At 44.1% G+C, this 26,204-nt stretch overlaps 1 protein-coding gene across 1 annotated transcript; it reads left to right on the forward strand.

Annotated features, from left to right (window-relative positions):
* The first annotated feature begins 212 nt into the window (after positions 1 to 212).
* Positions 213 to 26,106, forward strand: LOC144136577 (cytochrome P450 3A24-like). The gene is made up of 14 exons (XM_077669029.1): positions 213 to 379; positions 6,596 to 6,692; positions 6,772 to 6,824; positions 6,929 to 7,022; positions 7,809 to 7,925; positions 10,852 to 10,940; positions 12,520 to 12,665; positions 13,797 to 13,912; positions 16,039 to 16,165; positions 17,353 to 17,513; positions 21,769 to 21,860; positions 21,973 to 22,116; positions 23,943 to 24,105; positions 25,949 to 26,106. The coding sequence occupies exons 1-14, from the start codon at positions 306 to 308 to the stop codon at positions 26,081 to 26,083; spliced, it is 1,608 nt and encodes a 535-aa protein (XP_077525155.1). The 5' UTR covers positions 213 to 305; the 3' UTR covers positions 26,084 to 26,106.
* Positions 26,107 to 26,204: the final 98 nt, after the last annotated feature.

Genomic DNA, 26,204 nt, shown 5'->3' on the forward strand with positions numbered 1-26,204 from the left:
AATCACTCGAAGGAAAGTCCCTCAACTTGCTGTTGTAGTTTTCGCTCACCTTGGTCTTAAGAGAGCCTCAGATTACGGCATATTCGAGTGTAAAGAAGAACGCTTGGCAAACAACCACGGTTGGCCATGTGTACCATCCCCGTTGCGTAATGAGATAAAAGATGACGTCGAACACGTCAGATAAGTGACGCGACGGCCGAGCGTGAGAACTTGGCACAGTTAATCAGCCGACCAGCACCACTTGCCGGTTTCGCCTTGGCTCCCTCGGACGAGCAAAGGACGGCTGCTCTGGACAACCCGGTGCAATGTCCATCCTCTCCTTTGTCGCGCTCAGCGATTGGTTTCTCCTGGCAGTCGTCCTTGCTTCTCTACTGTACATGTAAGTAGTGCTCATTCGCACGGCGCACGGCTATCAATGCCTAGAGCCACGCTGTCGTTTGGGCGCGTGCGCCTTAGCGAGTCCAGACAACGTTGAAGTCCGGGAGGAAAGAGGAGGAGGAAAACACCTTTATTAATGCGAAGGCATCATTGCATGGTTATGTGCGTCAGCAAAAAGTGTCCGAAAATTTTGTCCGCACGATTATGTCGTTCTGTGGAGATAAATGTCCAAAAGTTTGATTTTGTTAGGTAGTGCGTGAGTAGATCTTGAAATGAGAAAAGCATGACTGATGAATTGTAATTAGTTCATTTAATTGAATTAATGAAAATAAATTATGTGTTTGAAGCAGGTATTGTGTGACTGATTCGATTAAAAACGATATAAATGGGTCAGAAGGGCTACTTAAAAATAAATAAAATAAAAATAAATAAATATAAGAACATCAGAATTTCAAACACTAAAAAGAAAATGATGCTTTAGCTCTGGTTAAACCTGGAGTGACGCGATAGCCACAGCTGGCCGAGTGGAACATGCTCAGTTGAATTGAAAAGTCAGTCTTTCGCCGCTCCATTTCGATGGGCGTTGCTTCTTCATCTTCGTCCCACTTGACACGGCGCATGCGCACAGCTGTTGCAGCTCGGTTTCGCCGGTGCGCCCCGCCGCCGGCTGCAGCAGCTGCTCTGTGCCGCGTGGCTGGTCACGTGACCAACTACATGACCACGTGGCGCCGCCACGGTCACGTGCCACCGCCTTGCTGAAGGCTCGAAAAGCTACGGGCCGACTCTGAAAAGCTACTAATTCGCCATTGCTCCGAATTTTTGGACATCACCCTCGACCCCAAAACAATAGACCGCACTCACCGTCTTGGGCGCCACGAACCTGATCGCTGCCGTCCGTTAATTGCCAAATTCGCACTTTTCAAAACGAAGGACGAAATTCTAGCTAATGGCCGCAAATTCAAGAACACTGACTACTCCGTCGGTGAAGATTTTTCACGCCGCGTTCGCAATGTGCGCAAACATCTAGTTACATTTGCCAAAAGCAAGACTAACCGTTTTTCTTTGCGATACAAAACCCTGTTCATCGGTTCCCGACGATATATCTTCGACGAACCATCGCAATCTGTAAAAGAGATACCATAGCGGTTGCTGCGCCGCCAGCCCCCAGCCGCTCATGTACCTACCACCCCCCAGCCTAATCTTTCCTTTTCGGCGATTTTCACAAACATACGTAGTTTTCTTCCGAAACGTGAAATCATCTCCAATCTTGTGTGTTCATCTGCTAGTAACTTGCTGATACTTACCGAAACATGGCTCACTAATGGCATCACCGATACTGAAGTTCTTGCTGACTTACCGAATTTTAACCTTCTTCGCAAAGATCGCACATCCGCTCGAGGTGGAGGCGTTTTCATCGCAGTTAGCAATCAGTTCTCGTGTACAGTTATTAATATTCCATCAGACCTTGAGATAGTATGGCTACTTTGTCGCGCTGCGCCCCAAACCGTACTGCTGGGCGTTTGTTATAGAGCGCCAAATACCAACTCCGATTTCTCTCGAATTCTTAACGACGTGATCAGCCAATTAACGAGGAAATACCCAAAAGCGCATATCATTCTTTTTGGAGACTTCAATTTTCCAGAAATCAACTGGCAGACACAGACAGCTGTCGGCAACAGGGAAGCGAATGATTTTATCGAGGTCTGCCTAAACTTCAACTTAACTCAAGTGGTATCTGAACCGACCCGCGGTGCAAACATCTTAGATCTAATCCTGACTACCCACCCGGAAGCCCTCTCATCTATCACTTATCTACGCGAAATCAGCGACCATAAAGTAATCCACGCCACATTTGAGTTCCACCCATCACGACGCCAGAATCAAAACAAAACTATTCGCCTCTACGACAAAGGAAACTATGAAGCCTTTAGTCTTGAATTAAACCAATATCTCACAACATTTGAAGCATCTTTTCACGATAATTCAGTAAATGACAATTGGTCCCGTTTTAAGAAAAAGGTTAGCGAACTAACCGATAGATACATCCCCAAAATAAGCTTCCACTCGGACCGCCAGAAACCATGGTATACCAAAACGATAAAAAGACTCGACAATAAAAAGAAGCGCCTTTTCCGTGCGGCAAAATTAAAGCAATACGACGAGTGCGCATGGGAAAAATACTATACAGCCGAACGCACCTACCAATCAGAAATTCGCTACGCAAAATACTCTTTCCTTCACAACGACCTCCCCAAATTGTTGACTTCCAATCCCAGAAAGTTTTGGCAGGTCATAAGTGAGCACCCGGCACATACCATCACTCTAACTAAAGAGTCTGGAGAGGAAGCTGATGACATTGAGTGCGCTGACATTTTTAATAACGCCTTTTCATCTGTGTTCACTAATGAAATTCACCCACCAACTGCAACTTTCGCCGTCGATATAGAGTCCAGCATGCCTGCTATCGCGTTTTCTGAAGCCGGCATTACCTCGCTCATTGAACACCTTAAAACTTCATCATCGGCCGGCGTCGACGAAATTAACTCCAAAATACTGCGCAACACTAATAATATTTCTGCAATGTACTTATTGTTATTGTTTTCACAGTCGCTTTCTACAGGTTCCATTCCGGATGACTGGAAAGTGGGAAAGGTCATTCCCGTCTTTAAGTCCGGTAACAAAGATTCTCCTTTAAATTACCGTCCGATATCATTAACCAGCATACCTTGCAAAATCATGGAACACGTCATCTATTCTCAAATCATGGACTTTCTTGACGCTATCAACTTCTTTCATCCCTCACAACACGGGTTTCGCAAAGGTTTGTCATGTGAAACTCAACTGGCCGTCTTTCTTCATGACGTTCACTCTAACCTCGACCTAAATTTACAAACTGACGCTATTTTTCTAGACTTTGCTAAAGCATTTGATAAAGTTCCCCACAGGCGTTTACTGCTAAAACTAACCATGCTAAAACTGCATCCTAACGTCTTATTGTGGATCGAAGAATTCCTTTCTAAGCGCTCCCAGTTTTTTCTCGTTAATAGCCAGAGCTCCAACCCTCTTCCAGTAACATCAGGCGTACCCCAAGGTTCTGTACTTGCTCCCCTCCTATTCTTAATCTACATAAACGACTTACCCTCAAACCTGGTTTGCAATGTTCGTCTGTTTGCAGACGACTGCGTTATTTACCACACGATTTCCAACACCTTTGACCAATCACAGCTGCAAAACGACATTGACACAGTGCATGCCTGGTGCGATGACTGGCTAATGTCGCTTAATCCTAATAAATGTAAACTCGTATCTTTTCACCGCCGGCGTAACCCCCATATTTTCTCTTACTCCGTTGCTAACGTTCCACTAGAATCTGTATACTCATACAAGTACCTAGGTGTCACCTTGTGCCAGGATCTCTCCTGGCGCTCTCATGTAACGAACATCGTCGCATCAGCTAACCGGTCATTGGGTTTTTTGAAACGTCATCTACGGCACGCCCCTCAAAGTATTAAACTTCTCGCCTACCAATCACTGATTCGACCAAAACTAGAATACGCATCTGCTATCTGGAGCCCGCAACAAGCATATCTCATCAGTTCACTAGAATCTGTCCAAAATCGCGCCACGAGGTTCATTCATTCTGCCTATTCATACGACATCAGTGTATCGTCACTTAAACGACAATCAGGTTTATCAACTCTTGCCCATCGTCGTCGCATTGCTTCTCTTTGTCTGTTTCATAAGTTTTTTTACAGTTCCCTCGGACAACCACCCTACATCACACCGCCCGCTCGCATATCTCATCGCACCGGCCATCCACTGCAAGTGTCATGCCAACGCTCCCGCACCGTCACTTTTTCCGCATCCTTTTTTCTTCGCACTGCTAGAGACTGGAATGGCCTTCCCCACGACGTTGATGCCATCACCTGCCAATCAAGTTTTGTGAACAATTTAAATATGCATTTCATAAATATCATGTAAGCAACCATATTCAACCCATATTTGTACTCCCACCCCTTATGTAACACCCCCAAAGTGGGGTCTTTAAGGTAATAAAGTGAAGTGAAGTGAAGTGAAGTAATGTAGCTATCGCTACAAAATGAACAATGGAGGGAGAAAGACAGGAAAGGAAAAGGCTTGCGCATTTCCGCTCTTTAGCAAACTTAAGTGCAATCCTGTAATTTTGTTCAGGCCGCTTCTAAGGCTTACGTAAAAGGAGTGCTTGCTCCGCTAGGGGTCGTTGTTGATCCACCGAGACCGAATAAAGCCAAGATTCCCAATAGGAAAGAGGAAGGCAGGGGAAATAGGGCGAGAAAACAGAAACGTTAGATGTGCACCTCTGTACCGGTCCTGACCTATGGGCAGTCGAACGCCATTCGAAGTTGAACCAGTAATGTTCCATGACTTAACTGAGAAGATTGGGGCTGCTAAATATATGGCGCGCATTAAACACTTAATTCCTTGTTTTAAGCCCTGTTACATTACAGGAGAACAAATGGTCGCAGGTTTCGAATAAATCAAGAGTACTTAGCTTTCCTGCTGAAAGCCTTACGTTAGGTGTTCAGCACTGCATGCAAAAGCTCGCAAAGCTAGAATGCCCAGGTTTCCAACTGAGCCTCGCCAACGCTTCCAGAAATTTCGCCGCTGTTCTGAATCCCATAAATGGCCTCCTCCTTGCCTAAGACAGGGTAGCCATACGGTCGTTGAAGTACGCGCCTCTCCTTCACTAATGAGAGAAGGACAGAGATTAATTCCAGAAGCAGCACACCAGACGATTCTGGACAAAAGCATTTTCGAGCGGTAAACCGTTTATGAAAGCATTTTTTTTTTCATATACTGTAAAATTTCACTATAACATTCAATAAATCCGCAGATCAACCGACGGCAGCCTAGCATTTTTTTTTCTATTAGCGTTCTCGCCATCGTAAAAAGCGTTTCACATTGGTTTTCTCGGGCAGCTTTTAACTGTTCGATGCGATCGATGGAAACACTTTAAAAGAAAGATTTTGCTATATATCAGAATAACGATTAATTTCTTTCACTACTTGCATAAGAGTATATTACAATTTTTCAATTTTGAAAATGTTTGTCTGAGAACGATGAACATTAGACAGTGGCGCAGGTAAATGTGACGTCTAAAAGAGTATCCATAAACGTCAGGCAGTGAGGAGTTTGGAACCGAGTGTAGAAGTTTCAAAAATAACGTTCATCATTACCATCAGCTTGACTACGCCCACTGCAGGGCGAAAGCCTCTCTCATATCGCTCCAATTAACCCTCTCCTGCGCCAGCTGCGGTCGCCCTATCTCCACAAACCTCTTAATGTAATCCACCCACCTAACTCTCTTCAGCACCCCGCTACGCTTGCCTTTTCTTGAAATACAGACATTTACCCTTAAGAACCACCGATTATCTTACCTTCGCATTAAATGCCCTACCCAAGCCCATTTCTTTCCCTTGATTTCGACTAGGGTGTCCTTAATCCGTGTTTGTTCTCTGACCTACTCTGCCCTCTTCCTTTCCTGTAGCGTAACACATCCTTTTCCTTCCTATAGCTCGATGCGCTGTTCTTAACTTAAGATGAATGTTTTTCATTAGCCTCCAAGATTCTGCCCATAGGTAAGTACCAATAAGATACAGCTCTTATTTACTTTTCTCTTGAGGGGTATTGGTAAACTGCAATTCATGATGTGAAAGAACCTGCGCTCCAGCCATTTTTATTCTTCTAGTTATTTCACTCTCGTGATCCGGATCTGCGGTCACTACCTGTCCTAAGAAGACGTATTCCTCACCGCTTCCAGCACCTCGCTACCAATTGTAAACTGCTGTTCCCTTTCGAGACTGTCGAACATTGCTTTCTGTGTATTAATTTTTAGACCCACCGTTATGCTAACTCATTGATCATGCTTTGCAATTCATCTACCGAGTGACTTAGCAAGGCAATGTCATCAGCGAATCACAGGCTACTGAGGTATTCTCCATTAATTCTTATTCCAAAATGTTCCCAGTACACATCTCCGAATACCTCCTCTAAGCAAGCGGTGAATAGCATTGACGAGATCGTGTCTCCCTATCACCTTACAAAAAGTGACGGATTGTCGGGTAGCGCCATTTATACAGGGCACAGGCGAATGCGCAGCGCGAAGTTGCATATATGTGACATACCTGTGGGCCTGCCATCATAAGCGTGGGCTTAACTTTGTGCATTTCACTCGCAGCCGAGCGACACAATACCGTGCATATTGGAAAAGCCAGAACCTTGTGCACGAAAAGCTTTCCCTCTTCTTCGGGCCTCAACTGAAGCATCTATTCAAAGTACACAATATTCCTTTTTCCATACCTCCCTTCGCCATATCACAATGATGCTGAGCATACTTTCTCTTGCACATTGCAGCCATTTCACATTGTAGACCAAGAGCTTTACAAGAAGCACGGACGTCTTTTCGGGTAAGAGCAAGCCTGTGATGCGGTTCATTCTATCCGCAGTAGTAGTTTTTTGCTGTAAATTCTCCGCCTTTTACTTTCTATTCAAATATGTGTTCTTAAAACAGATCATTTGAAGATGGAAAACCGGTCCTGTATGTCGCCCAGCCTGACCTAATCAAGTTAGTTCTCGTGAAAGACGCCTCGAAGTCACAAAGGAAGGTGAATCTAAGCTTTCTCATTCCTTTCTTCTTACGTGTTGAAGTCCAGTGCGAAATATTATGCCACTCAAGATCTGACAAACACAACACTTACCCTAGCTTACCTGAGCGCTAATATGGCCGTGTTTTTGTGTTCGTGCGAAGTACAGCTGTATACTTTTAAGTAATCTAATGCTCTCCCATTACTGCGACCTTAATGCATACATATATCACACAAGCCTAACACTCCAGTAGCGCTATTGGCAACAAATGATAGCTAATGACGTGAGTGTGTGCATTTTGTTATGGGTTTTGGTGCAACGAAACGCACGTGCTTTTGAATAGTCTCCAATGCCGTGCCTGCACACGTCATAACTCTCTCATGGTTTCGAAAGGTCTGACACACGTATATGCTTGAAAGCCAACCATTCGCATGGTGTGTACCCTTTGCTGCTAAACTTTTTTTATTTTTCGCAGTTCATGCTACAAAACATTGTTTCTGGGCAGTTTTAGGAGTGTATTTAAACAGCGAATTCCACATACAAGACCCCTCACAGTGCTACACCAAACCGAAGAGACCAACCAGGCTTCTTACCATAAGCGTCGTAGCCAGCCTTCCGCAAACACCGCTTCGCTTTCATCTGCTGAAAATCGACACTGGGAGGCCTGAGTCCAGCAACCCTAAAATCCTACCAATGCATTGCACCAGTATAGAAAACGCCAGTCTAACGTCGTGATCACTGTGCCACGGTAGTCACACGATAAAATTACGAAGCTGACCTTGATACTACCCATCACGTATTTCCAGGTAGTCAGATCTGAAGACCCATTACTCGACAACTTATTACCAAATGTTGAGCCTGAGAAATGGAGGAAGATTCGAAGTGCTACTTCTCCTGCCTTCACAACAAGCAAGCTACGCAAAGTGAGTTTTCTCGGGCCGCCGTTGAGCATGGCGTGTGCATTGTGATCAATTCATCACGCACATTATATGACTAAGACTACTTTCGGCCGTCACTGCAAAAGTCAAGGCGTCAGAGTTCGCCCTTGTTGGCGCAGTTACGCACGGCTGGCATGCCGCAAACTAATTTTGTACCCGAAATAAGAAAATCTATACTTCTTGTCAATACTTACGCCCTTTCAAAGAAATATTTTTATTTCAAGACACTTCATCATCCATTCGCGCCTTATTTATAACGTACGGCCCAATCATCTTTTTTTTTCTTTTTCCGCAGTTTTACCATGCAATAAGGAGAAACGTTCCTCAGTGGTCGAGGAGTTGCGCTCCCGACTCGTGGCCCATTGTGCAGTGGTTCGAGTGTGGGCTGGATCGTTCTTTTCAGCGCAATTGCTTTTTCTTCAGAGTCACTACCTAATAGCGGTGGAATGACGTCACAACCCTCTAGAAAATGACGAACTTCGGTTGTGACGTCATCACTGCTGTACTGTGTGATCGCTGTGGATGTTTGAATTACCCGCGCGAGGTAATAGGCTGTGAAGTCACAACCCTCTCGACCAATCCGGATTGCCTCGACACAACGCCACAATGCCGGGTTTTTCGCTGACCGGGATCATTAATGCTGTCCGTAATGCTGGTTAAACAGCGGATGCGAATTAATATACAGCGTGTCCCAGCTAACTTTTGACAGTGTTTAAAAAAATGCCGAAGTACTATAGCACAACACGACCAAATGCATGTCGCTGGCTACCGTACGGAGCAAGACGCATTATTTTTAGTATTCTGCTTAATTACATCATTAATCATGATTAATGAACAAGCTTCGCAAGCAAAGAGGTACGGCAAAAAGTAATATCAAAGTTGTGTCCGAGTGAACAGTTTGTAACTTGCAGTCTTGCTTCGCGTATTTTTTTTTTCTTCTTGACCGCAGGGTTTAAAACCACGTGGTGTGCGACACCAAATGAGAGGGAAAGGAATGGCATCGAAAGGGCTGCTTCATGTAAGAGAATCTCATAAAAAGAAAACAAAAGTAAGGAAAAACAAAAGAAAAGAGAGGGGGGGCAGCAAAGAGTCTGTGAGAAATTATAACAGGAAGTGCAGCGCACAATGTAAAAAGCAGATAAGAATAAAAGGAACAAGAAAATGAAAAAAAGAACGGACGGGTTATAGACACGAAGAAGGGGAGATGTGAAGTTGGCGTGTTATTTTTTTCGGGGGAGGGGGGGGGGGCGCTGTTATCATTGCTGCGACCAGGCGCAAGAGCATAATTAAGGAGTGTGCGAGCGCCAATATGCTGTGTTTTAAGGCGAAACGTATAAGTGCAGTCGGGCACTATATTCCACTGCGTACCAACAGAGGGCGTACTTCGGCTCTGTAGCTTTGACAACATAGCCAAAACAAGTTGTCCACCTGACGCGTTACGCGTCACATGGCTGCCGCTGTACCCCTTAAAGTGTTTCTACTAAATGGCTTGTACAAAGCTGCTACGACTTTCGCCGTAAAAGTCGCACGCTATAACAAGCCGTTGCTCTCGCATCTATGTCGTTCAGACAGTTAGGCTCGACTACTTACTGCTGCTTAGGTGTCTCTCTCTCTCTCTCCAGTACAATACAGTACAGTACAGCCCGATTATTATCTGCTGAAGTATGCCTTGAAGCACAGTGTGTTTTATGTTTCTTGAGCAATATTAGATTCCTCCTTTTTATAAAATACGCTCCCCAGTCTCCCTGCCATCACACTATTCTTTAGTCGAATATGCCAACGTGAGCAGCTTCGAACCGCCGCGGCAGTTCATTCTTCCTCTCGACAGGACTAGACCGCATGCAGTGAGCTGACGCGGAAACGCAACCGGAATATCATTTCTGTCCCACTTCATGACCGAAACATACAAGGCGCCGTATTCTATTTATATTCTTTGAAGGCTTAGGGTGCTTACGTCGTAACATTTCCTTAGACCCCCGATCCATAAAACTTCTTGCGTACCTAACATTTATCCGTTCAAAGCTAGAGTTCGCATGTGCCTAAAATGATCTCTACTGTGCTATTCTTGTCACCATGCTCGAATCAGTCAAGAACCGCACTTGAATATTATTTGATCCGACTGATCTTATCATGCTAGCGTTTCGGCACTAAACCGCAGCTCCAACTTCCTACACTTTCCTGTCGTCCCAAAATCGCCCGTCTTTATTTGTGTCATAAATTTTATCGCACTCTCAATCCGGAAGCTCCCAGTATCCCACTCGCTCATCGCATTTCTCGTAATGGTTACCCTAACGCCGTCACTCAGCTATTAGCACGGCAGCCACAGGCGGTTAGAGGCAGACAGTAGTGGGGCGTCTATATGAATCGTGGAAAGAGGCGTCATGTAATAAACGCACACGGCGGGGCTGCTGTGGGGCTGCAGTTGGCGCCAATTTCCCAGTACCACGACCCCGTCGATGCTACTCGCAAACGTCACAATGACGCACTTTCGGTTAGGAGCGAGGAAGAATGAGTCACTGCTGGGTGCAGCCAACATGTCATGTGCTGGTCGCTCTTCGCCAGGCCTGGCACGTGAAGCGATCAGTGGTGAGCATTGCAAGCCGGAAGAGAAGGAGAGGGAAAGGCAGGGAGGTTAACCGGAAGAATAAACCGGTTTGCTTCCCCGCACTGGGGGAAAGAGGTGAGGGGATATGAACCTAGGTGGTGTTGTATGAACTCGGTGGAATCGGAGCGGCTGCCAAACAGGGGGGCAGCCAAGTCGCCAATTTTTTAACCGAAGCAACATTTTTTTTTTTTGCGGATCCTTCTTTTTTTTAGTAAGCAAGAAAAAATTAAACTCATTATTACATGTTTTTTTCTTTCCGCTTGTTTACTGTATTTAATTTTTGCGTCTCCACACTGCGATTTCCAGATGCAAGCAATAATCGACAGCTGTGCGGCGCTGCTGTCAAAGCGTTTGAAAGGAGTCGCCAGGGAGTCACAAGACATCGACTTGAAGGGGTAAGCGAGTTCATTCATCAAGAAGTTGGAGACAAAGTGTTCTCCCTTTAGGTTAGTGCACCAATCTTCTGCGGTGGATCGCTGCCCTTTGCTTTAGATCCCTGAGCACGATTTCACAGGTTCCATCCTCGCCGCAACAGGCGCTTTTAGATGGAGGCAAAATGCAAAAACGCCCCTGTAATGATATTGCCGTGGTCGCTCCGCAGCGCTCCACTGTGACCAGCCTCATAGGCCCTGAGTGCGGTTTTGGCTCTCAAAACTGCACTTATCATTATATTCATTATATCCCTGCACCTACTTTCATACTGTCCTAAAGGAGATTGTGTTGTTTGGTCTGGTCTCGCCAAATATCGAGTCATGCGGGAAGCCAGCATACTACAGTTGAAGTTTAAAATGCTTACCACAGCCACAATGACGACGTGTTCGGCTGGAATTACACACGTTTCGAAGGTGCGATACATGGGCGAGGAATGCTTGCAGTGGGCATTGCCCTGAACACGTGCGCGTAGTGGCATGGTCCCTTCTGCGCCATTCTAAGCTTTGAAATATGAAACAAACAAAAATAATACCGAAAACGTTGGCTGAAGTAGAGATGCCTATCCTTGCGTAAGCATGTTGGTGCCAGATGTTGCACAGTGAGTGGTACACAATCTAGAATCCTGCATCCAGGATCACCGGTTATTTCCGCTCACTAACTAAACGTGCCATCACCTGTGAAAAGTTCTCGTGACAGGATTTCCATAGGCGTGGAGTTCACTCGGCTCGGCAGTTTTATCAGTGGGGCGGCCGTATTTCGATGGAGGCAAAATGCAAAAAGCGCTCGAGTGCTGTGCGAAGATGTCAGCGCACATTAAAGCAGTACGGGTGGTCTGAATTAATCTGGAGCCCCCCACTACGGCGTTTCTTGTGGCCCGTGATTCGCATCGGCACGTTAAACCCCGAAAGCTACAATTCGATTCACTAAAATGCCTTAGAGCATTAAGAATGCGCTTGAAGCAAGGCAATTAAGCATGCTGTTCGCTGTAAAGAACAGTGCTGCACTGTGCCGAGGACGGCAACACTGGCAGAGCACACTGGTGTAAGACCAGTTTCGCCCTCGCTGTTTCGTACAATGAAGTTAGTGACCAACATACGCATCGCCGAGCGAAAACCTCCTGTCCTCCTGTACACTAACACTCTGTCCTTAGTTATCATTAGTTGCTTTCCTATGAAAGAATTGCCGTTCCTGGTGCCTCCTGCCTATTTGCAGTCCTAACAACCAATTCTTGAAGAGGGGCAATGCTCTTATTGATTTCATGTGCATAATGACCAACGTTTTATTGTGCTCCAAGCGAACTCCAAGACAATTCCTCGTAAGCGGTCACCACTATCTATTGCAGGGCTCACTTTTCTTTATTTTGACCAGCTGATACCCTTGAAAAGGTGAAATGAAAAAAAGATGAACTGTACAGTGATATCGATGTACATGTTCAAGGGAATTCTCTTTTTTCTTACGAATATTTTTTATTCCGTGAAATGAAGTACTGTGGCTACAGTATGGCCGTTTTTGGTGTTGTTTCTCTACTTCCTTTTCATAAAGCTTTTTTGGCCAGTACACCTTCAACTCCGTGGCAAAGTGCTCATTTGGAGCTAATCTCCCACCTAACTCACCCGAGGAAAAGTCCATGATTGAAGGCGCAAAATGTGCGCTCTTTGTCAAGATAACACCGTTTATCGTACTGAAAGGTAAGCGCCTTCCTTTTATTTCTTAGGGTAATGAAAAAATATAGCCTTTATCGTAACGTTAAAGCAACGAGTGAATTGTAAGCTATTGACTAGTCATCTTCAAATGCCCTTTCCACGCGACCAGTTCAATAGCCTCTAGTATGTTTTCCCCTTTCAGTTCTATAAACAGATAATTATAAATCCAGGTACTCTTCTTCGAATGAATAACAGCTAAAAAAATAGTGCTTCCACATTGTCTAACGGGTGCCGCCACTGTACCTCAGTGGTTATGGTGTTCGGCTGCTGAACCGATAGACGAGGGTTCGATCCCCGCCGCGGCTGTCGCATTTCGATGGAGGCGAAACGCAAAGGCGCCCGTGTGCTGTGCGATGTCAGTGCACGTTAAAGAACCCCAGGTGGTTGAACATATCCGGAGCCCTTCGCTACGGCATCCCTCGTAGCTCGAGTCCCTTTGGCTTTGGGACGTCATACCCCATAAAAACTCTAATGGTTTTTCTGTAATAATCTAATGGGTTTTCTGTAAGACACATTTAGCAATCATATAAGCCGGATTTCAAGTTATAAAGGTCTCTTAAGCTTGAAAAATAAGGAGTGGGAAAGAAAATTTGGGCTGAACTGCAAATATATTTTAATTGAATTAGAACTTAGTAAGGAGCCACTATCCTGACGTGGCGTTTTCATGATTTTATTTAAAGCAAACAACTGCACTTCAATATTTCAATATCACTAAATTGCGCGTAGAAGCCTTTTTTTTCATGGAAATTTCGCATCTTTCGGCTAATGAGCATGTAGCCCGACCATGCAGAGGCCGAATAAAGCAAGACATTGTTCACGATTAGTGGACAAAGTACGAGGCACAACGAAGATGGTACTAGTACAGGAGAGTGATAATGCATCCGGCTTCATCACTCCATATTAGCGCTAGAACATTTTCAAGAGCTAGATACTCGAAAGTCGATTAATTTACTTTGTACTTGTGCTTACTCATTGTATCAGGCCATTTATACAGCGTCAGTGCACTATAAGTGTGCGACCGAACGTACTCCAGAAGAATCAAACTTTTATGAATGGCAAGTACCTTCATGCAGACGTAACATTTTATTTTGTTTTGTTTCTTTTTTTAATTTTCAGCCCTTCTGGTGAAACTCTGCCAAGCCTTCCATGAACGTTTTTTCAACCCAGAAGCATTCAATTTTTATAAGCACGCAACATTAAACATCATTCAAAAGCGGGAAAAAAACAAAATAGTAAGCCACTTTATTTATCTACTTTAATTACCATCATTGCTCACTTTCTCGACTAGCATGATTAGAATGTTCTATATAATTGAATCGCTACTCAAACACACATTACGCGCTTTCGCTGTCGAATCATGTTCCAGCTAGGAGTATGCGCTCAAACTCTTCATTTACGAGTCCTGCGAGGTGATAGCGAAATGCTATTGGGAAATTTCTTTTCCGCGCAGTTAAGATAGGCCTTTAACAGACGGTGAAGCGATATCATTAATGATAGCAGCTAAATTGTCACAGATAAGAGCATTAGAAAATTGTAGAATCCAAACAAATACGCGACGATGTAATGTGAAATACATAATAGAACTGCGAAACATTTATCCTAGTCGTGGTTGGCGAAGATACAGTGATAGCCGTTTAGTTACTTGAAATCAGGTGGATTTGAAAGAATTATCGTTGCCGTGACACATCTGCAGCAGAAATGCCGCAAGCGAAATTTTCATGCTTGGCTTGGCTTAGCCAAGCCGACTCAGAACCTACGCGTCGGCCGAACACTGGGCAAGGCAAATCCGAAGTTCCAACTTCCTTCCATTCCTGTGTGAATAAAGTGATCTTTGAGAAATTCGCATAGACTGTGGCCCTTCCCCTTGGGTAGTTTAAAGAGAGGCTACGGATAGCTACACCGCACACCATCGTCTTTAACCACATGACTACAGATGACATAATCTCCAGACCACTCTCTCGCTGGCCGAGGTGCCCCAGATAACTGAGGTCCACCCAGGGCAACAGGAGAGGAGTCTTTGGGCAGCAGGAAAGGCGTTTTTTCGGTTAAGACATCCTGTGACGGCAACGGCAACACCAATCAATCCGGAGAATGTCCCTCATAGAGCTAGTGCTATAGAAATGTTTTAAGTGAAGGAAAAAAAAAAACAATTGCTAACTCCACCCTTCTCACTCAGCATTCTATTTTATATCACCTGGCTTCTGGTGCCGCATGCGCTGGCAGTCCACACCCTCTCGTTATGACTGCAAAGTAAGTAATCAAATAAACGAAAAATCACAGCGAATGGTGTTGCAGGCAGGCCCAGTGATCGATGTTGAGACTTCTGTCTTTTGGAACCCAATGGGCATTGAAACTATTTTGGACGTCCCATGGACGTTCAGGATGTCTGCAGGGCGTCTACTGGACGTCCAAGGAAGGTTCAGTTCCCATTGGGAAGTCCTCTTTGGCAGAATGCCAAATGCCGGGTTGAGACCCTGTCGTCGACTGCTGGCTAGGTGGACGTGCGACTTGTTCCGTATCCGAACGAGAAGGTTTAAATGACGGCTAATAGGACGATTAACCCGCATTTCCACCAATTATATCCCAGCGAAGATAGGCAAATGGCCATTGAGGTTGGACACGTAGGCCAACGTGTGACTCGACAGGAGACCTTATTTGGGGCGATTCGGGGGTTGCTAGAGGTGGGGGGGGGGGGGGGGCGCACAACGATTAAAATAAACTTGATGGCGGTGATAGGAACACATACAGTGTTCTTTCGAGAAAAACTGTCTGTAGCCGTCGCCCGCACTGTTTGAATCTAACTGGCAACTTTTCAGATAATGATAGCATACTGTCGCACTTAACAATGGTTTGGAGCTTTTGGAAAACCGCACAAGCATAGCTGGTATCATTATCAAACGATGTAGAAGCATTTACGGATGACCTCAAGAAAACTCGCACGGTGCGATGAATTAAGGACTCTAAAGCAGCGAGAAGGTGGCGATAAATGGAGAATATGCATGCGATGGAAAGCAATCATAAAGCTTTCCAATATGGAGCACTCTGCTGCGCCATTATTTTATGTTACGATGAAGCAAACCATATCACGTATTGGGTCAGTGCGGTATGCACCAAATGAAAACTTTGTGGTTCACATGTCGAGTCTCTTCATCAGAAAATGGGGCTTTAATTTGAAATTCTCAATATTCGTGCCGCTTACCTGCCACTGTTTTTAAGAACAAGGCTCGCTCAAAGGCGTACTTTGATAATGATCAGGTGCGGAAACTGCACAGGGCATGCAAAACATCTCGGAGCTTTTCGCGCTTGCAAGCCACTAATTTGACAAAATATAACATCTCACTTTTCCGGAAAACTACAGAAGAACGAAGACTTTCTCCAAATAATGCTCAACGCAAAAGAAGCTTCAATACATTCCGAGCCTTCACGGCACTCGGTACTTAGTCCAGAAGAAGAAAGCTCTCCGCTGAAGCCAGAAAATGTGAAAAGTGAGTAATGTTTGTCTTTCTTCTCGCAGCGTGCATGCAGCTTCTATCGCAAAATCATTAGCTCAACGATTCGCAAGAATCTCGCCGATCTGTTTCGCCTATCGATAAATAAAACACGTAAAGTTCGAGAAACGGTTACGGCTCCTAGGAACGTTTCCACTTACTGCTTATGCAATTCACTAAATATTGTTCTAGTACGCCATCCCAATGCGACAGAGCATGGATAGCTCTTCGTAGGGGCACATGCATGGGCGGATACTCTGCACCCCCCCCCCCGCCCCCATGTACGTTCCATGTATCGTACCGTTACCCCTCACCACCATGTTTCGTGCGATCACTCTGTATCTCAGTGCCGTACCACCATTCTGTATTGTATCACCATTCTGTGCCTCTCTGTATCTCTCCATATTGTGCCCCATTCTGTATCAATTTGCACCTAACCAGCTCGGATCTTCACTTTGTATCATACTACCAGGTATAATACAATGTTCGCGTGCTTTTTTGTAGAGGCAGAGATGATAGAATTATTGACGCCGAAGAAGCCATAATACTACGATATAAAAGGCAGGGGATAGATTTAGAATCCACAAGGTTTCCATGGGGATTAGAGAGTAGCTGAATAGGTTGCAAAGGCATGATACACACAGCCTAACGTCCATACCCTAGCCTGAAAAGTTTCAGTGCGCACGCTACGAGCAATATAGGTAATAGCAGCCAAAGGCATCATTTTCAATTACTTTATATTGCGGCCCAAGCTGGTGGTTGCTAGCCATTCCGAGGATAGAAAAAAAATGCATCGCCTTGCAAGCAATATTTGGCTGTCATCGCGTGTTAACTACCATTAGGTACACATTAAATTGTTTCTCTCAACTTAGCTTTTCATCAGCTAAGTTGGAAAGAATTCAGGCATTACTTACTGCCAACTGGGTCTTAAAAAACCGGCAATGAGTTCTGACCTCTTTGCACCAAAATAATCTCAATTTCTTTACAGTTTTATTTCATGCAGATATTAAATTTATAGTCACTTAAAAATGACAGTTCATAGACTTCAATTAAGTCTGTGGCTTTTTACACGGCAAAAGCAAGAAAAATGCGCCAATTTAATTATTCTACTAATACGACTTTGCAGACTGCAGAACAGGTGATTAAACTGATGTGCTCTTCCGTTTCACGCTGTCTGGGCAAAGACCTGACTGAAGACGAGGCCCTGGCGCAGTGCGTGCTTTTCTTCCTGGCCGGCCAAGACGCAACGTCTTCCACCCTCTCATTGGTCACCTACATGCTGGCGCTCAATCCGGGAGTCCAAGATAAGCTGCACGCCGAAGTCGACGAGTGCTTCCGGAAGCATGTATAAGCTCCACTACATCTTCACCGCAAGCTGCCGCTTTAGCCCTTGCAGGCGCAAAATTTTAAGCGGTCACTAAGTAATAATTAGCCCGAACACTAACCCAACCTCAAAGATGGTGACATATCCAACGTTGCTTTCATAAAGTGTGCCAACGTAACCAGTGTCAAAGATGGGACTGTGAGATAAACCACAGTTTTAAATATGTACAGCTTTGAATATACTCACCTCGATGCGAATTTTTTAAAAGCCCTATAATTCGCCATGATTCTGATGTAAAGTTGTATCGCTAATTTATTTTTATTTATTTATTTATTTATTTATTTATTTATTTATTTATTTATTTATTTATTCAAAATATCTTACAGGGCCAAGAAGGGCATTGAGGGCAGTGGCTAGCGCTTTCTGGATGTCCCAGAACTAGTACTGTCGAGTGCAAAAGCCAACAGGACACACGAAAAGATATGTAGTGACTGCCACAAATGCTGAACTTGACGTCATTTCACTACCGCAAAATGCTGTATGCCAGCTTGACTTTCACCTCCATCAATGTGGTCTTAGTCACTCACTAAAAACAGATTTATCGCCTTAAGCTTCCGTTCAGGCTTCCTAGACGATTTTATCCCCGATAGTACTTGAAAGATGCTTGTTGGGGAAATGGCGATCTCTAAACCAGATTGACGCTTTTATTTTATGAAAGGCCACAGACAGAACCGAAAGCAAACCAGTGCACTTGCTATAAACACCTCAGCTGAACTATTTTTCAGCGAAAAAGAACGCAATCACACAGGTAATGGATGGGGACGATGAGGTGACTGATAAAAACGATATTGCAAATCTGTTTAATGATTTCTTCCAGTCGGTCTTTAGTAGGGATGACAATGATATTGAGAGTGATCATACAATAATTTACCCGTTGCCATACTCAATGCACGAGATTCGCATCAATAGGGAGGGCATCTGTGAGCAGCTGCTGTCTCTGGACCCGAAGAAATCGAGCGGTCCCGATGAAATACCGACGGAATTCCTTAAACGGTATGCTGAGTGGTTATCATATTATTTGCAAATTTTATTTGAAAAGTCATTGCGGGATCATTCTTTACCTCGTGACTGGCGCAGCGCAATAGTAGTTCCGGTATTTAAAGGCGGTAATCGACTTCTTGTAAAAAACTACAGGCCAGTTTCACTCACTTCCGTATGTTGCAAGGTTTTTGAACACATAATAGCTAAACACATCCTTCATTTTTTGGAAATAAATCACCTATTGTGTCCATTTCAGCATGGTTTTCGGACCGGCCTTTCGACAGTAACGCAGTTAATTGAAACAGTGAACGACTTTTGCAAGGCTATAGATGAACGTCAGCAGGTAGATGTGGTCTGTGTAGACTTCTCGAAGGCTTTCGATAAAGTTCCGCATCATAAGCTTCTTTTTAAACTACGCAGATTAGGAATCGCTGAAAATATAGTACTGTGGATTCAGGCCTATCTAAGTAACCGCTGTCAAGTCGTCAAAATAGAAAGTGCAGTATCGGATAGGCGTGAAGTTCTGTCGGGGGTGCCACAGGGCTCCGTTTTAGGTCCGCTTTTGTTTTTATTGTATATAAATGATATTTCTGCTATCGTCGAATCGCCTGTCAGAATGAAACTTTTTGCCGATGATTGTTTGATTTACTCTCCTGTGGCTTCCCCGGCAGATCAGATGAACATAAATAGGTGTCTTCAGTCGTTAAACTCGTGGTGCCTGAAATGGGGTATGGAAATAAACTACAAAAAATCTAATTACATGCAAGTAACAAGGAAGCAGAATGTTATGATGTTTCGATACAATATCGGTGAAAATTCCTTAGATCAAGTAAAGTGTCTCAAGTACTTGGGAGTGACATTAACAAATAATCTTGACTGGCGCACCCATATTGAAAATGTCTATTTAAAAGCCTACCAGAAGATCTGTTTCCTGAGGAGGAAGTTGCCGAATGCGACTAGAGAAATTAAATTGATTGCGTACAAGACGTTCGTGCGGCCAATCATAGAGTACGCAAGTGCAGTGTGGAGTCCTCATCAAAAGGGTTTAAAACGGCAACTGGAAAGATTGCAAAGGATGTCAGCACGTTTTATATGCTCTAAATACCGCCGCACTGATTCAGTCACAGCAATGCTAAAAGAGTGTCAGTTAGAATCACTAGAAGTAAGAAGAACAAAGCAGAAATTGAAACTTTCTTTTTCTGATAATGAATGATAAAGTCAAAGTTAATAAACATCACTATGTTACACCTCCCCTGAAGCGTTGCCCTCGGAAAAATCACAGTAAGGTATTACAACCTATTATTACACGTACTGATGTCTATCGCTACTCCTTTTTTCCCGATGCTGTAGAAATTTGGAATCAACTACCAAGTGACGTTGTGGACCAAACAGATGTAGAAAAATTTGTGATAGGTGTGAACGCGTTCCTGGAAGATTGCTGTGCAAATCTGTAATTCTGTGCATTTGAGTGTTTCTTTTTTTTTTTAGCGAAGAGAATTGCACTTGTGTCTATATATGTTTCCCTCCCTGTAATGACCCTCATGCAGAGGGTTAACAGTATGAATAAATAAATAAAAAAAAATGCCTCCTCTTGGCAATGCGTTGTTGGACGTAAAAAAAAAAAAGATCACTTCGAGATCCAGCGCCCCAGAAAGGACTCCGTCCACTTGTGACTCCCGATGAGAGCAGCAGTAGTGATTTTATAGCGAAAGCTCTACTACTCGACGTACAACTCAGAGTTTCGCTCAGAGTACAACTCAGAGTTTCTCCTGGCTTTGACCGTTTGACCTTGAAGACCATACAAGGTCAAACCAAGCACGTGCCGCCAATGTATGAGAATGTGTCTCGTTGCGCATATCCATGATATGCCTTTATGTATGGTCATAGCTAATGACCAGCGACCACGTGACCGATGGCCAGTGGTAGTCTGACCTTTGATCTTGACCTTTAGAGCTGAGTTTCGCATCGCGTGATGTGATGTCATGCGGTGACGTAGCAATGGCCTCACACCATTCTTCGCTAGAAATACCGCCAGCTTTGCTTTCGCTCGTCTACGAGGGTCACCCGGGTTGAACCCCAGCCATTTTTCTTCAGCAGATCAAAGACCGAAACTTCTCAGAACAGCCTTCAGACACGTAAAAATGCCTTCCCGTGTTCTCTTCGTATAGAATAGCAGGCAACAACAATCCGCCCTAGACAAACCTCCTCTTACCCTTTCCTGTCGTCAATTTATCTCCCTCTCTCGCTGATACAAAACTCGCATCTCCTTCTTGTAGTTGCATTGTTAAATTCATAACTATCCCTATTTTTGCTTGATCACGGCATACATTTATATTTTTTAGTAATGAAGCTCATTTCAAATACAGCTTCTTGTCAGGCACATGTATTTGAAACAAATCCGGACTTGTTACTCGAAACATATAATATTGTGCAAGCAACAATGGTCGTCCAGCTGTCACATCAGTGAACAGGGAGATGATTTCCGAAATAAAATATCAGAGGTAGGTCTGATCGTCTCAGATATGGCCTGCCTCTGACCACACAGCCAGTACAATGAGACTACATTGCCTGTATAAGTTCAGACTGCAAGTGTCACACCGAAGAGAGGTCCAGGATTCTTGGACTTGAATTTTAATTAAAATAGAATATTGTAAGGTATTGTCATAGAAATATTGAAGGCGATTTATCTATTTTTCCAATGAGTAGCAAAATATTTCTTTTAAAGTTTGTCCATCGCTCTCATCGAGCAGTTAGACTTCCACAGAAAACCAATGGGGAATGTTTGACAAAATAATGCAAGTCTACCTACAGGATATCTGCAAACATATTGATTATTATCGTAAAATCTTACGATATATGAAAAACCTGCGTTTATAAACAACATCCTGTTGAAAATGCACTTGTCCAGAATTTCTTAATATGTAGAAATCTACGCATAAAGTCGTGCTCTTACCGAAAGGTTAATCATTGCCGTTTGGACGACTTGTTTGGAGCTCTTTATTTAGGTTTTGCTACGGATCCTGAAATAATCTGTTTTGCCAATCTTCGCACCGAAGCTACCCATGCACAGGTTTTTCATGAGCGCAGAAAAAAAAATTCTGAGATATGATCGTCACTTTTCACTATGCTTTGCGGCTAAACTGATGCTTCAGTAAGGGAACTTTCAAGCTTGTCGCTTTTGTCACCCTTTGTTTTCTTTATTCTTTGCGTGTGCTTAATGTTCTTCCTTTTGCAGGGAAACACGCCCTCTTATGACGAAATCTCCAAGTTGCCTTATCTAGACTGTGTTGTGAGCGAAGCGCTGCGATTAATGCCGACAGCAACAAGGTAACATTCATATTTGAACAAGCTCACTATGTGGGCAACCGAATATCTGACAGTATGAGCTATCAGTATCCTTTCCATCTAACAAACCTTTAACTCTCTTTATTTCGAACAGATTAGAAAGGGCTCCGACTGAGGATTACGTTCTCGGAGACACTGGGATCAAGGTTCCTCGTGACTGCAGCATTGTGATACCAATCTACGCAATGCACAACGACCCCGATTTTTTTCCAGAGCCAGATGTTTTTAACCCCGACAGGTTAGTCGTGTCTATCCTCTTTTCTGCTCATGTACTCCCGAATATCACCACAAAACGGTGACATGTGATCATTAACATATTCATGAACATCGATTGGTCTATTATGTTAGCGTCCAGGCCAAACTCCGGCGCACGCAGGCAACAGAAGCTGCTCGTTATGAGAACTCGATGGCCGCCGGATGGCTACTGCATAAAAACTCATTCCAAGAGGCACTTAGCGATATTATATGAGATTGAGTTTGGATTTACGTAGTTGGAATATTTTTTTTACTCACACGACACAAAACAAAAATGGACAATGCCGCATGTTCAGAGACTTCCGTTCTGGCAGACACACATCCGTTCTGGCAGATACACATCCGTTTCTGGCAGAAACGTAGTCCTCATTTGCATCGGAACAGTATAGACTCTACATAGGAAGCTCTGCAGTACGCAGGCGTCATTAAGTTTGCCTCGTACACAAGCTTCTTTTTTTTTGTGCTGCGTTATTTTAGCGCCCTATGACATCAGGTATCAAGCCTCTGTTCCAATAGTCGAAAGGAGAGCAGTGCTAGCAACTCCGGTTTCCTGAATGCACTGGTGCTTGTCTTGCTAAAGCAACTGACCTGCTAGTGCTCATATAGTCACATTTCTGGATCTCTTATTTTTCAGTCACCTTTTTTTCCATAGTGGTGCTTGTATCATTTATCTGCACTGAACGAAGCGTAAAGCTGCTTTTTCTGTATGCGTACGAGTGAACAGGACTCACAGGTTCGCATTTGTTTAATGTATGCTTCCCTTTATTGCCATCGCCTCCTTCACTGTGCCTTAAGCGTCAATTTGCTTTCCTCACCTGCAGCAGAAAGCTGTACTGCTGAACATGCAGTTCAGATGTTAGCAACGGGTCTAATCTTAATGTTATTTGAGGCAGTACTTTGCCGGGGTGCCGTTAAAAAAATTAGGAAAGCTGTTCACACCAGACGGCAAGAATACTGACCATTCAAAGCCAAAAGCGATCTCCAAAAATAAACCCCTCGCACGGAAGATTGCTTCCAAGTATGTAGCTCACAAATAAGACTTGCATAAAAGACATTTCCAATAAAATCGCAGATTTCTCAGAATTCAGTGAAAGAAATTTAGAAGAAAAAACAGAGAGGTGCCGGTCATACTAGTCTTCCGCCTGCTCTTCCCAACAGCACACAAGCCACGTTTACACGAATGCGACAGAAGTCGACTCGAGTCCACCTTTTGAACCAAGTGCGAAAACTTTGAGGAAGAGCGTAGAAGATGAGTCGCATCCTGTCGCATTCATCACACGAGGCTATATAATTGTGTACTCGGTTTCGCCATGAAGTACTGCGAAATTTCCACCTCTTTTATAATGTAGCAAGTGCAGAGGCACCACGGTTATAACCATATAGTTTATTAAAAGGCACAAAATGTCACAAAAACTAAATAAATTGCAAGATGTTAATGCTCAGCAAGCATTTTAGGTAGGAAGGCAGGCAATCGCGTTGTTTCTGTGAAGAACCACTTCTGAAATCTTACTGTATAAAACTCTACTCCTGCGGCAGCGAAGAAAAGAAATAATAAGCTTCTGCAAGAAATAAGCAGCTGTAAACTAAAAATACATTATTTTAAATTAACCAGATAACTTAGTCGCGACAGTAAGAAGACCTCGACACAGTATAGTATGTTATGACTATGTTGGTACCTTCGATACATCCACATACACATTCAGAGCCCTTGAAAAAATAATGCGGCTACTTTATTCTCCTTCGTATGTGCCCTATAAACGTTTGAAGCTGTATATTACTTTATTTTACCGATTTGTTTTTGCAACCCAGGTTCAGCAAGGAAAACGTTGGATCCATTGGCCCGTATACTTACCTCCCCTTTGGTGCCGGACCTCGGAACTGCATTGGAATGAGATTCGCCATGCAAATACTGAAGACAGGCCTCCTTCATGCTGTTCACAGCACTCAATTCGTCCGCTGCCCCAGAACCAAGGTTAACGTCTTTAAAACGTCATTCAGGGTTGTGCACTTATGTCATAAAAATCAACCTTTCATTATATACCGTTGTTACATAAGCGGCAAAGAAGGCAATGTTTGTTTTTACAGCGGAGCTGTATATCTCTACCGTCAAAAAAAAATTCGTATCGATGTCGTAAGCAAAAAGAGCCAGGCTGAAAACTGAATGCAAAGAGCATATCTCCTTTGAAATCAGGCATACAGCATATAGCTCATTACTCGTTTTCAGTAAGAAAAACAACAAAACAAGCATCAAAATCACATGATGGAGGATAAGGCGCTTGTGAACAATGGGAACACCGTCCGATGCATTACGGTAAAGATTAGGTTTGCAGATGCCTCGAAAGGGGTTGGCGTCATTCGGTGGCCACTTGTGATGTATGATAACGGCGTCTGCAAACAATGTGGAGCACGTTCCTTCTCCCCGCGTTTGTTTCCCGGTAAAGATTACGGTTTCGTAAGCTACTCCGAGTGGAAAAGTACCCAACAGCATAGAAATCACGTAGTGACGTCACCACGCTTTCATATATAACAGGGAGACCGGTCTAGCAACTCATTCAGTTCATTCCAGGCCACAGGTAGACCACGTAAAGTAAAGACGCCAGAAGAACAGCGTGAATATAATGCTCGAAGCAAAGAACAAAACCGTCTCACTCAACAGCGTCGCAGGCAAAACCCTGCAGCTCTCGCACAAGGCGCCAAATGCAAGCGTCAGGCTAGGCAGGACCCAGCATATGCCGCCAGAGAAGCCGAGTTCATTCTGTTCATAAGTACATTTCACTTGTCTCTGGTTTCGCTCTTTGTAGGGCCACGTGTGTGAATTTTCAAGTGACGTCGCAACGGGTAATTGGGTGTCGTTTTACAGCTTCGCTGTCCAACCACCTTCGCAGCGCGAATTGGAACTACAACTTTTTTTTTTAATTTGAGCATCAAAGCTGTGTTTCAAAGAAATACACCGTTCGAAGGCGTGCTCTCAACAAGAAACTGCTCTCCTGATATAAGCACACCGAAGCAATTGTACAAGATAGCGTTAATACAGGTAATCGAAGCCTATAGAGCGACCAGAAGCACGGGTAACTAGCGTTGTTTGTACATAAGTCACACAAAATTTCAAAACAGTCATGCAATGCGCGCTTTACAATATTTGGCAGCAACTGAATTAGCACATTTTTAATACATAACACAAAGCTGCTAGTAGCAGCTGCAAATTTGAAGAATATTAGTACGCACGGAACGCTTGTCTAACGTTGCCGAACGTGGGGGAGCTCTAAGGCGGAACTCGATGATTACACGAGAGATGCATAATTGCGTTGTGTTCTTGCCAGTGAGCACCCATGGTACAAGTTTCAGGACCTCACTGACCACGCTTTCAGACAAAGGCTTACGGAAAATGTTTGCGCCAGTAAATTTTATTTCAGCGCGCCCGCGCAAGCTGGCGCTAGCGTGAAATCTCTGCGAATATGAACGGGCGCGCATTTTAATCCAGTGGCATTATTACCAGGCGAATGGATCACAGAACAGCGTTGCAGTAAATTTCCTCCCGAGCACACTCACTCTGAAACTGTCACAGGCTACTGTTTGTGAGCTCCTTTTGCGGCATCGGTTTAATGATATTACGACAGGGACTTCCGGCCAGCTCTCCTGCAGCCGGCACTTTCCTCTTTTACACTTCGTACTATTCTTTTCGATGACTTCGTGTTAAAATACCAAGCCTTAAGGGTAGGATTCACGGAAACTCAAATTTAGGCTTAAGCTGTATTAGGAAGCCACTGTTCACGCAGAGTGAGAAAATAATGCGTTCCGCATGCACGGCGCTGCAGGTTACCCCGGAGTTTCAAGCTGGCTTTGGTCTTCTTCAAGCAAAAGAACTCTTCGTGGGCATCCGGGAAAGAAACAACTGTATGGAAGACAGCAGTAGTATCCCGCCTCATCCGAAGTTAACCGAAGAACATTAAGAATAAAAGAGAAATAATCCGTGCATCTGCTATCTGCGGTGCGAAAGAGGTCGGCGCAGAGGCGTTCCGTTAATATGCAGTTTCTCTGCAAAAATTCAAGCACAAGATGCGCATCAAGGTT

The sequence above is a fragment of the Amblyomma americanum genome, chromosome 6, assembly GCF_052857255.1.
Source record: "Amblyomma americanum isolate KBUSLIRL-KWMA chromosome 6, ASM5285725v1, whole genome shotgun sequence".
NCBI lineage: Eukaryota > Metazoa > Arthropoda > Arachnida > Ixodida > Ixodidae > Amblyomma > Amblyomma americanum.